General features: G+C 42.2%; 1 protein-coding gene across 4 annotated transcripts in view; it reads left to right on the top strand.

Annotated features, from left to right (window-relative positions):
• The window catches only part of SETDB1 (SET domain bifurcated histone lysine methyltransferase 1), a 30,578-nt gene that overhangs the window by 8,752 nt on the left and 9,278 nt on the right, over positions 1 to 12,548 (top strand). For 3 of the 4 annotated variants that reach the window (XM_036122946.2, XM_036122945.2, XM_078072473.1), the window contains exons 4-13: positions 4,184 to 4,218; positions 4,632 to 4,731; positions 5,570 to 5,695; positions 5,863 to 6,064; positions 6,598 to 6,671; positions 7,772 to 7,962; positions 9,357 to 9,486; positions 10,145 to 10,319; positions 10,403 to 10,561; positions 11,655 to 12,281. In XM_036122946.2, the coding sequence (XP_035978839.1) occupies positions 4,184 to 4,218; positions 4,632 to 4,731; positions 5,570 to 5,695; positions 5,863 to 6,064; positions 6,598 to 6,671; positions 7,772 to 7,962; positions 9,357 to 9,486; positions 10,145 to 10,319; positions 10,403 to 10,561; positions 11,655 to 12,281 (1,819 nt within the window). The remainder of the gene's footprint in view (positions 1 to 4,183; positions 4,219 to 4,631; positions 4,732 to 5,569; positions 5,696 to 5,862; positions 6,065 to 6,597; positions 6,672 to 7,771; positions 7,963 to 9,356; positions 9,487 to 10,144; positions 10,320 to 10,402; positions 10,562 to 11,654; positions 12,282 to 12,548) is intronic. The other variant, XM_036122947.2, reaches the window with a different exon arrangement.

Genomic DNA, 12,548 nt, shown 5'->3' with positions numbered 1-12,548 from the left:
TTAGTTTGGTAACTACTACAGTATACTATTCCATCTTATGAATATGATACAATATATCTATTCTCCTGCCAGTTGACATTTCATTTGTTTTCAATTCAAATAATCTATTTATTTATTTATTATTTTTTAATCTAAAATTTTTAGTTAACAGTGCAATACTGATTTCTGTAAGTGCTTCATCACTTACAACACCCAGTGCTCATCACAAGTGCCCTCTTTAATACCCATCACCTCTAGCACATCCCTCACCCCTTCCCTCCATCAACCCTCAAATTTGTTATCTGTTGTTAAGAGTCTCTTACGGTGTGCAAGAATCTTTCTATTTTGGCAGTCTTAAACTGAATTTTTAGGATATATATACTGTAAGAATGGAGTTGCTAGTTCTTAGGATATGGAAATTCTAATATTACTTGGATAAGTAACAAACAGCTTTCCAAGGTGGTTGTACCAATTTATATTTATAACTACCAGTGGATGAGTGTGTCCTATGTTCCACATCCTTGACAACACTTGGTATTGTGGTTTTTAAATTTTATTTTATTTTTTAAAGATTTTATTTATTTACTAGAGAGCGAGCGCACACAAGCAGGGGGAGCAGCAGGAAGAGGGAGAGGGAGGAGCAGGGAGCCCAACGTTGGGCTCAGTCCCAGGACCCCGGAATCACAACCTGAGCTGAAGGGAGGCTGTTAACTGACTGAGCCACCCAGGCGCCCCTTGTAGTTTTTCTTTGATATGTCTGTTCATATCTCTTGCTTGTTTGCTCAATGATCATTTGTCTTTTTCTTGATTCATAGAAGTCTTTATATGTCACAAATACTAATCCTTTGTAGTTATGAGTTGCAAACATCATTCCCAGCTTATGGTTTATCTTTACGTTTTATGTTATTTGTTGATAAACAGAAGTTATAATTTTAGCATTTTCTTTTATGGTAATTGGTTTGTATAGCCTTTCTGCCCTGAGGCTTTATTATAAAGATCTCTTATGTTGCCTTTGAAAGTTTCATAGTTTTGCCTTTAATCCAACTGAAATTTATTTTTTGTGTAGTATTTGAGGTAAATATCTGAATTTTTTTTCATATGGTTATTAATCAGTGTTCCAGTGCCACTTACTGAAATGAGTCTCTTCTTACTGATTTACATTGTCTATTTGTCATAAATTATTTCCATATTTGTGGGTTTATTTCTGGACTTTCTATTCTGTTTCATTTCTCTGTCATTTTTTCTTACGTCAGTTCTATATTGTCTATAACTGGGCTTTGTATGTTTCTACATCTGTTAACGCAGTAACCTCACTGTGGTTTTCTTCTTTATGGATGTCTTGGTTCTTTTCACCTGTCATGCTTTTATATATATTTGAGAATCAGCTTGTCATGTTCCCCTCTCACCCCCCCAAAAAAAACTATTGACAATATTAAAAGATCAATTTAGGGATAGCTGATCATTTTATACTATTTAATTTTTCTATACAAAAACAATTTATTTAGTCCTTAACATTTTTCAGTAAAGTTGATGGTTACACAATGATACCAATGTACTTAATATTACTGAACTGTATGCTTAAAAATGGTTAAGGTGGTATATTTTATGTTACATGTATTTTACCACAATAAACAAAATTGGGGACAAAAGAATCAGATTTATAGATACTGAGAGGGAATTCTTTTCCTAGATATTTGAAGTGTGGGGATAAAAAGCAACATAAAAAGTGCATGTTGAATATGAGTAAAAGAATGGAGAGGGGAAAGAGTACATATGTACATTTACAGAGTATCTTTGGCTGCAAAAAAACTGATATTATTGGTTGCTTCTGAGGAGAGTAACTAGAAGCAGGAGTCTGAGGGTGAGCTATGTTTACTGTGTGTCATTTCATAATGTTTTAGTTTTTTTTACCACAATATTTTTACTTTTAAAATGTACTTTTAGGGCGCCTGGGTGGCCCAGTTGGTTAAGCAACTGCCTTCGGCTCAGGTCATGATCCCAGGCGCCCTAAAAGGATCCCAGGGTCCTTGCTCAGCGGGAAGCCTGCTTCTCCTTCTCCCTCTGCCTGCCGCTCCCCCTGCTTGTGCTCTCTCTCTCTCTCTATGTCAAATAAATAAAACCTTTAAAAATAAATAAATGAATAAATAAGTAAATAAATAAAATGCACTTTTATAGTTGTAGAGGTCTAAGTTAACAGGTATTTAGTCGTATACTATATCCACAGCTCTTTGAGGAATGCATGTGTATGCATAGGGGTGTGTCTGTATTGTCTCCAAGGTTTGGTTCATCTCAAATAAATTACTATGTATCCTAACTTTTGAAACTTAATACATTGTTAGCAGTCTTATGTTATTAAAGATTCTTTGCAAACCTCATTTGGAGATGTTACAGTTTGTTTAACCATTTTGTTAAATGGACTTTTTGTATTTTAGGACATTTACATTGCTTTCCCCCTTTTTTTTTTAAGATTTTATTTATTTGAGAGAGACAGAGAGAGCAACAGATACAGCGAGAGAGAGCATGAGCAGGGAGGAAAGGGAGAAGCAGGCTCCCCACTGAGCAGGGAGCCCGACTCGGGGCTCGATACCAGAACCCTGGGATCATGACCTGAGCCAAAGGCAGACACTTAATCAACTGAGCCACACAGGTGCCCCTCCATTTTTGTTTTTTTATTTTTTGCTGCCTTTTTCTCCCAGTTTTATTGAGATATAATTGACATATAACATTGTATTAGCTTAAGGTGTGAAAATAGTGATTTGATATATGGATATACTGTGAAATGATTACCACCATTGCTTTCCACTTTTTAAAAAGATTTATTTATTTATTTGGGTGGGGGGAGAGAGAGCGTGAGCAAGAGCGAGGGGAGGGGCAGAAGGAGAGGGAGTAGCAGGGTTCCTGCTGAGCAGTGAGCCGGATGTGGGGCTTGATACCAGGACCCTGGGATCATGACCTGAGCCAAGGCAGACGCTTAACTGACTGAGCCACCCAGGCGCCCCTCTGCTTTTAAATAGTTATAAATCTCTAAAACTGCATTGTCCAATACAGTAGTAGCCGCTATCCAGATGTAGCTATTTAAATTACGTGAAATGTGAAGGGTCTATTATTTTCCAGAGTATATAAAGAACTGTTGCAACTCAAGAATAAAAAGACAACCCAGTTTAAAAATGGGCAAGATATTTGAATAGTTATTTTTTCAAATAAGATATGTAAATGACCACTAAGTAAATGGAAAGATGCTTGACATCATTAGTCATTAAGGAAATGCAAATCAGAACCACTTTATACTAATTAGGATGGCTGTAATAAAAAAGAGACAGCAACAAGTATTGATGAGCATATCTATCACAGCAGGAGGTTCTATTGGACAGCACTACTCAAGAATAAACTTTTATTTCATTGACCACTTTTCATTTTTCAAATCATTCAAATAATCCATAAGCAAATTGTTGTTATAAAAACAACAGATTTTGGGGCGCCTGGGTGGCTCAGTCGTTGAGCACCTGCCTTCGGTTCAGGTCATGATCCCAGGGTCCTGGGATCGAGCCCCGCATCGGGCTCCCTGCTCCGTGGGGAGCCTGCTTCTCCCTCTCCCACTCCCCCTGCTTGTGTTCCCTCTCTCGCTGTGTCTCTCTCTGGCAAATAAATAAAATCTTTAAAAAAAAAAAACAAAAAACAGATTTAAATATACAAGGTGCCTGGGTGGCTCAGTCGGTTAAGTGTCTGCCTTTGGCTCAGGTCATGATCCCAGGGTCCTGGGATCGAGTCCAGTGTTAGGCTTCGTGCTCAGCGGGGAGCCTTCTTCTCCCTCTCCTCCTGCCCCTCCCCCCAAAACCCTCCGCTCATGCTCTCTTGTTCTCTCTCTCAAATAAATAAAACAGTAAAAAAAATTTTTTTAATATACAGTGAAAAACCCAAATCCTGTAGACTACCACCTGTCACAGTACTTTATCCTCAGGGAAGCACTGTCACCTATTTGCTGTGTATCTTTCTGGACCATTTACTACTTTTACATATATATTTATATATGGTTGTCAGTAGTTTTTAGTAATAGCTCCATGATAATGTTTTTAAGTAGCTTAGTTATGTATAATACATGCAAATAAAATGCCTCAATGAAAAAAAAAAGTAGCTTAGTTTTTGATTTCTTGGAAACTCTTACAAGTAAGTCTCTTACACTCATTAGAGCTTTTCTCATCCATAGGTGATGCTGGGAGCAGAACTCCCAAAGACCAGAAGGTGAGTTGGGACGGGGAAGGTAAAGGTGAGAGTTAAGAATATGAAAATGGGAGAAACTTCTGGCCTGACCACTTCAGCCATCAACATAATTATCCACTCTGTAATCAGCCCTGTGGGTTCCAGTTCTCTAATAGGTGTTCTAAGGATGCAGCAGAGGTTACTTAGAGATGCATGCACTAAATGCTATAGGAATGTAGAATTTGGCAGCGATCAGCTAGGTGAGATTAATAAGGAAAGTTCCCTAAAGCTGATTTCTGAATTAGATTTATAAGAAAGGACAGTTTTGCCTGATGAAGTTACCGTACCTTCTCAACCATAACTCATTCTATTTTGTTTTTTGAAAGACAAGTTCTTATTCTCAAGTCTAACCCATGCTATTTTAAAACTTGTCTCCCTCATCCCCTTTTTTACAGCTCCGTGAAGCTATGGCTGCCTTAAGAAAGTCAGCTCAGGATGTCCAGAAGTTCATGGATGCTGTCAACAAGAAGAGCAGTTCCCAGGATTTACATAAAGGTTAGGGTCTGGAGGTGCCTTGGTATAGAGGGTGGGGGCGGGGATGGGAGGTGAATTCCTACAGAGATTTCATGGGTATCTGGCTTTGTTTTAGCATCTCAGAATCCTCTTCCTCACCTCTGTTGGGTTCTTTAAACACCACAGGTTTTCCTTGTCTGCTTAAGTCTTTTGTCTGCTGATTTTCCAGTGTGTGGTGGCTTTATCCAAATACCTTTTTAGCCCTGTGCTCATGACTACTTCTAGATAGAGTTTAGAAGAGAGCAACTCAAACTCTTTTTTTTAAGATTTACTTATTTGTTTGCCAGAGAGAGAGCATGCACAAGGAGGGGGAGTGGCAGGCAGAGGGAGAAGCAAGTGCCCCTCTGAGCAGGGAGCCCGATGCGGGGCTCGATCCCAGGACCCCGGGATCATGACCTGAACCAAAGGCAGGCACTTAACTGACTAAGCCACCCAGGCATCCTGCAACTCAAACTCTTATAAAGAGGTCCGAGGGAAACTTTGTCCAATGGGGTTGTTAATAGATCTCCTACAGGAAAATGTTTTATAAATACTACCTAGAACTTAATGAGTGTAATTAATGTTGTTAATAAGGAGTTGGAAATACTTGGTTAAAGTGAGATGTTCTTGAATTACATGTGAATTTAATTATGCAGGTATTTCCTGTTAGCATAAATAGTTGAGCCAGCTATGTTTTTGTCTGCCCAAGAGAGCAGCAAAAGTGACTAAGGATCAATGATTACCCTATTTTCCCCAGTTACTATATTATACCCTCTTTACTTTCCCATTCACTCCCCCAGTCTGCCATATCTCTTTAGGACAACTTTGCTTTCTTTTGTAGGAACCTTGAGTCAGATGTCTGGAGAACTGAGCAAAGATGGTGACCTGATAGTCAGCATGCGCATCCTGGGCAAGAAGAGAACTAAGACATGGCACAAAGGCACCCTTATTGCCATCCAGACGGTTGGTATGTTCAAGCTAGAAGAAGAGCTAATGAAAGGCAACCTGCAGGTCTCCGTTGCTGATCATTTCTTTTCTCCACAGCCTTGCCTTTTGTCTCTCATGTAGCAGTCAGGATTTGCACAGAAACTGGTGGTTTTTAAAAATTTTTGTTTATCTTTTCCTTTTACTCAGGACCAGGAAAGAAGTACAAGGTGAAATTCGACAACAAAGGAAAGAGTCTACTGTCGGGGAACCATATTGCCTATGATTACCACCCTCCTGCTGACAAGCTGTTTGTGGGCAGTCGGGTGGTGGCCAAGTACAAGGATGGAAATCAGGTCTGGCTCTATGCTGGCATTGTAGCTGAGACACCGAACGTCAAAAACAAGCTCAGGTACCTGGACAGAGGATTGTAAAGAGAGTGGAGGCCAGTAGCAAAGCACCTGCCCTATTCAAACCATAGTCCAGATCTCACAGTTAGCTTTTGTGTTTAGTCCCCAGTGACCAGAAACCCTTGCTCTTTTTTTTGTGACAGGGATCGTGTAGGTGATTCTTCCTCCTTTTTTTCTTTTTTCCTCAAGGGGAAAACTTGGAGGAAAACTAGGAGGAAAGTTGTCAAGATTGTTTAATGGTTAGGGGAATAGGAAGGAAGGGGAAATTAAATGGTCTTAGCAAGATAGGAGTCTGATAGTGAAACAAGAATAAATAGCTTTTGGAAAAGTAGCAGTAAGTTCGTTAGATTGAAGGAGAATTCCTAACTCTTAGAAGGAAGAATAATAGGAAGGAAGTAGTAGACTGGAACATTTTCCCAGGATTGTGTCCTATTTGTGATTAAGAGGTCTTTTTCTTGATATGATATGATCATTTCTGTAGGTCATGTTAAATATTGTAACCCCTGATCTTTCTGCCATCACTCTGTCCTTACAGGTTTCTCATTTTCTTTGATGATGGCTATGCTTCCTATGTCACACAGTCTGAACTATATCCCATTTGCCGGCCACGTGAGTGTCCCTTCTTCCTTTCTGAGATTTATCCATTTCCTCTTCTACCTTGTATTTCTTCTTAAGATAATCAGTTGAAAAGCCCTGATACTAAAAGAAAAGAAAAGAAAGAGGGAGGGAGGGAAGGAGGAAGGAAGGAAAGCCCTGATATTTGTGGTGCTTCCATCTCAAAGAGCGTAAGTTTTAGTAATGTCTTTTGGGAGATACAGTTCTATTTGCTCATCTCTAGTGCTGGATCTTTGTAGTCAAAGAGTGGGACACTAGGAGATCATGACTGACCTTGGGTGGATTCTCATATTGTAGCTGTGTTTTGATTTCATTTCTGAGTGATTTATACTTAAGAAGATGTTACTTCTTTCCTAGTCTTATCCTTCATCTAACATTTGTATAAATCTGTAGTCTGCAAGGTGCTCTCTGCAAAAGCTGAATTAGATGGAGGCTTCAGAGTGTCCTCTATACTTGTGTCTGTGGCTTGGGAACAGACTCCTACAAAGCAGTTCTTTCTAATTACAAAAGAGTTAACTAACACTGCTCCTTTTCCACATGACATGGCAGTAAATACATTCAGGGTCCCTTAGAAGTAGCCTGATACAGAATGAGAAGGAAGGACAAAATTTTTTTTTTTATCAATTTCATGATGCCACCTGATCTTTTTTATTTATCTCTAGACTTATATCAAGTTAGCAAGAATTTTCACTTGAATTTTCCTAAACAAAACATCCATTTTTATGAAATAGTGATTCACCTATATTTGCATTTTGCTTAGTTAGTATTTACTTGATCTGTATGTGCATTTACACAATAGGTTCAGTATTTTTAGGTAGTCTTGGTTTTGCTTTTGAGGTTATGTTGTCTTCATTTATTTTTTCTCTCCCTCCCAACTTGAAAAATGCCCAACGACTCCTTGCCAACCATTTATTTTTTCCTATCAAGACATGCCCTGGGGCACCTGGCTGGCAAAGTTGGTAGAGCATGCAACTCTTGATCTTGGGGTCATGAGTTCAAGCCCCACGTTGGGCATAGAGATTACTTAAAAAAAAGAGAGAGAAAAAGACCTGCTCCACTTACCCTCTCTCAGCCCTCTTTCTTCCTTGGGACAGTGAAAAAGACTTGGGAGGACATAGAAGACATCTCCTGCCGGGACTTCATAGAAGAGTATATCACGGCTTACCCCAACCGCCCCATGGTGCTGCTCAAGAGTGGCCAGCTTATCAAGACTGAGTGGGAAGGCACATGGTGGAAGTCCCGGGTCGAGGAGGTGGATGGCAGCCTAGTCAGGATCCTCTTCCTGGTACTGTTCTTCCCCAGAGTTTTGGAGGCAAGGGTCAGGGTGGGGTGGGGGAGCGTAAGAGGCAGTAATGAGGATGATTTTGTAGTCGTCCGTAATTTTCCTCTTTCTTATCCTATCTGTTCTCACTGTTTGGGGCCAAATTTTACTTTTTTTTGTTTCTCTCTGATGGTTATTGAAAATAAGTTCCCTGGGGCACCTGGGTGGCTCAGTTGGTTAAGTGTCTGCCTTCTGCTCAGGTCATGATCTTGGGGTACTGGGATTGAGTCCCTGCTCAGCAGGGAGTCTGCTGCTTCCTCTCCCTCTCCCTCTGCCTCTCCCCCCCACCCCCAGCTCGTGCACATGCATGCTCACTCACTCTCTCTCAAATAAAATCTTAAAAAAAAAAAGTAAAAAATAAATTTAAAAAAGTAATAATTTTTAAAAAGTAAAATAAATTCCCTGAATTTAATTATGAGCTAATTTGCATGTTGGTTTGTTTTTCTCTCTCAGAATACTTGCATGTAGGCAGAGAAGGCAGTTCCATTTGTCCAGGGTCAGGGTTTTGGTAGCATAGTGAGACAAAAAGGCATCAAAGAATTAGAGGTCTTGATGATCTTTTTTTTTTTTTAAGATTTTATTTATTTATTTGAGAGAGAGAGAGAGAGCAAGCAGGAGTGGGAGAGGAGTAAAGGGAGAGGGAGAAGCGGACTCCCCGCTGAGCAGAGAGCCCGATACAGGGCTCGATCCTGGGACTCCGGGATCATGATCTGAGCCAAAAGCAGATGGTTAACTGCCAGCCACCCAGGCACCCCTTGATGATCTTTCAAGGCCCAGTTTAACTCTTGGATCTTCTGTGCCTGTCCTCCTTTCCCCTCTCATGCCTTTCTTAGAGTTACAGTCCTTTGAGCTATCCTCAGCCCTTTGTTCCTAAGGCCTTATGGTCCATGTCACACCACTTATACTAAATATAAACATTTGTTTCTCGGGGCGCCTGGGTGGCTCAGTCGTTAAGCTTCTGCCTTCGGCTCGGGTCATGGTCCTGGGGTCCTAGGATCGAGCCCCGCATCGGGCTCCCTGCTCCGCGGGAAGCCTGCTTCTCCCTCTCCCGCTCCCCCTGCTTGTGTTCCCTCTCTCGCTGTGTCTCTCTGTCAAATAAATAAAATCTTTTTAAAAAAAAAAAAAATTTGTCTCTCCTGTAATTTCTTAAGTGAGGAGCATATGTTTTCCTTTTCTCATTTTCCTCATGGCTGTCATGGAGCCTGGAACATAAGTTTATTGAACAGATAGGGAATTTGGGATTCATCAGGGAGATTTCCTTCAAGGAGGCACCTGGAGGTGTATTCTCCACAGATGGCAGGATAGATTCTAGCCTTTAATTCATCTCCCTCCAACCTTCCTTCCTCCCAATCCCCTAGGATGACAAAAGATGTGAATGGATCTATCGAGGCTCTACACGGCTAGAGCCCATGTTCAGCATGAAGACATCCTCAGCCTCTGCATTGGAGAAGAAGCAAGGGGGACAGCTGAGGACACGTCCAAATATGGGTATGTCCTGAAGGACACCGAAGGGGAGGAAAAAAACGGACAAAGCAGCAAAGGAGAGCATATACAATAGCTGTCCTTCGTTTACCAGGATGACACTACTGACTCATTGGAAACAGGATGTGCCCTGAGTTGTTTCCGGTAGTTCTGGTGGATTTGTGGTGCTGCCTCCACAGGCAGTGGCTCTGATGCGTTCTAAACGGCCCCGTAAAAATCTGAAACGACTGTTAGGGGCCGATGTGGTAGTAGGTACCTCTGTTATCCACATGAGGATTATCTGCTTTGTATGTGATCCATGGTCATTTTTTTAAAGCTCAAACTGCTTTTGTTTTTATATGTTCCTGGCATACTTTTTGGTTGATTTTTCCTGATAACGTTACTTGATCAAAGAACACATTTTTAAAATTTTTCACCAAAGAATAACCTAATTACTAACATAAACTGTGTTTGAGGCAGGAAGATAAAACCTTACTGAGTCAAAGCCAGCCTGTGCCAGTATTTTCACTCATTGGTGTAAATAATGAAAACCAACAGTCTTAACACTTACTCAAAATGTTTCCATTGCTGCTTGTTTACATTATGTAAATTGAGGATCAGGTATGGGCATGAATATACTTGACAAAGCTGTCATCTTCAGTGGTCAATTTCCTTTTTCCTCTAGGTGCTGTAAGGAGCAAAGGCCCTGTGGTCCAATACACCCAGGATCTGACCAGTACTGGGACCCAGTTCAAGCCAATGGAGCCCCCGCAGCCTACAGCCCCTCCTGCCCCCCCGGCTCCCCCTGCCCCACCTGCCCCACCTGCTCCCCCTCAGTCCCCACAGGCAGGTGACAATGAGTGAGTGAGATTCTTTTTTATTTACTAGTTTCTTTCACATTGCATTTTCTGTATTCTTTACTGTATGATGTCTAATCTCTTAGCAGCTTGGAAAGTCAGCTTGCCCAATCTCGGAAGCAGGTAGCCAAAAAGAGCACATCCTTCCGGCCAGGTTCTGTGGGCTCTGGTCATTCCTCCCCTACATCTCCTGCACTCAGTGAAAATGTCCCTGCTGGGAAACCTGGAAGCAACCAGACATACAGGTGAGAAACTCCCAGACTCTCTGTGGGGAGGTGGCAGCGTGGACTAAATGGTCACTGTATGGGGGATGTTCCTTGGTTCCAAGGTGCTTAGTTAAGGTTATGATGGTGAGGGGTTTGGACTTGAAAGCTTTTTTGTTTGTTTGTTTGTTTGTTTTTAAGATTTATTTATTTGTGGTTTGGACTTGAAAGCTTTTTTTTTTTTAAGATGTATTTATTTATTAGAGAGAGAGTGTACCCGTTTAAGTGTGGGGAGGGGCAGAGAGAATCTCAAGCAGACTCCGCACCGAGCGAGGAGCCTGATGCAGGGCTCAACCTCAGGATCCTGAGACGTGACCAGAGCTGAAATAGAGTCGGACATTTACCCGACCGAGCCACCCAGGTGCCCCGAAAAGAAAGCTTTAACTTGGCAATTTTCCAACAAACAGGGTGTAAAAATAATTGAATTAGAAATTAGGTGCCTAGAACTATGGACTCACTAGAAGTTATTTGTTAAAACTTGTCATTGAACGTGGTGTCATGATTGGGACAATAGAAAGGGATTACTACTGCTGTTCTCATTGAATCACAGGAGTGAGTAAAGATGTCTGTAGGACACATAAAAGGGGGAAAAACATTGGTAGAAAACTGGACTGTATTTCTATAATTCACAGGCAAAAAAAATGTTAGGAAAAGTGATACTGTTGGGGCGCCTCGGTGGCTCAGTTGGTTAAGCGACTGCCTTCGGCTCAGGTCATGATCCTGGAGTCCCAGGATCGAGTCCTACATCGGGCTCCCTGCTCAGCAGGGAGTCTGCTTCTCCCTCTGACCCTTCCCCCTCTCATGCTCTCTCTCTCTCATTCTCTCCCTCAAATAAATAAATAAAATATTTAAAAAAAAAAAGTGATACTGTTGAGGTAGAGAGATTTTCAGTCCGTGAAGAGTAACCAGGGCCTTTCATTGTCCAGACAAGGGAAAACATGGCTTGTCTGTGTCGTCTGTAGCTTCCCCGGCACAGCTGTTGGAAAGGTCAGTGGGTTAGCCAGCCGCAAGGGGTCCTTCTCGAGCAGACAGGTCCTGTTGCCCTCTTACCTGATCTCTTGCATGTCTTTCGCAGATCACCTATAGGCTCCACAGCCTCTGCCCCAGCAGCACCCTCAGCACCTCCAGCGCCCCCCGCCTTCCACGGCATGCTGGAGAGGGCCCCAGCAGAGCCCTCCTACCGCGCCCCCATGGAGAAGCTCTTCTACTTACCTCATGTGTGCAGCTATACTTGTCTGTCCCGAGTCAGACCTATGAGAAGTGCTCAGTACCGGGGCAAGAATCCTCTGCTGGTCCCACTACTCTATGACTTCCGGCGGATGACGGCCCGCCGCCGAGTTAACCGCAAGATGGGCTTTCATGTTATCTATAAGACACCCTGTGGCCTCTGCCTTCGGACAATGCAGGAGATTGAACGCTATCTTTTTGAGACTGGTTGTGACTTCCTCTTCCTGGAGATGTTCTGTTTGGATCCATATGTTCTTGTGGACCGAAAGTTTCAGCCCTATAAACCTTTTTACTATATTTTGGACATCACTTACGGGAAGGAAGATGTTCCCTTATCCTGTGTCAATGAGATTGACACAACCCCGCCACCCCAGGTGGCCTACAGTAAGGAACGAATCCCGGGCAAGGGTGTTTTCATTAACACAGGCCCAGAATTTCTGGTCGGTTGTGACTGCAAGGATGGGTGCCGTGACAAGTGAGTTGGTAGGGTAATTCTGGCCCTGCCTCCAACTTTGTTATCCTTGTCTTGTCTTTCCTTTGCCTTATATCTCCTTTGTTTCCTATTTACATCCCTCCTCGGCTGGAGTTCCTGCCATGAGGCCTCCATGAAAGCTATGAGAGAGGCTCGGGTCTGACCTGGCCCCCACTGCATGCCCCTGGGTACTCGTGTCCTGTGTTTGTTTCTTCTGATCCTCCCCCTTTTCCTTTGTGCCCCTCCATCGTGCTTTCAGTTGCCACTTGG

The sequence above is a fragment of the Halichoerus grypus genome, chromosome 5 (assembly GCF_964656455.1).
Source record: "Halichoerus grypus chromosome 5, mHalGry1.hap1.1, whole genome shotgun sequence".
In the NCBI taxonomy this organism is placed as follows: Eukaryota; Metazoa; Chordata; class Mammalia; order Carnivora; family Phocidae; genus Halichoerus; species Halichoerus grypus.
The sequence above is the reverse complement of the archived record's forward strand: the minus strand, read 5'-3'. Positions and strand labels throughout refer to the sequence as shown.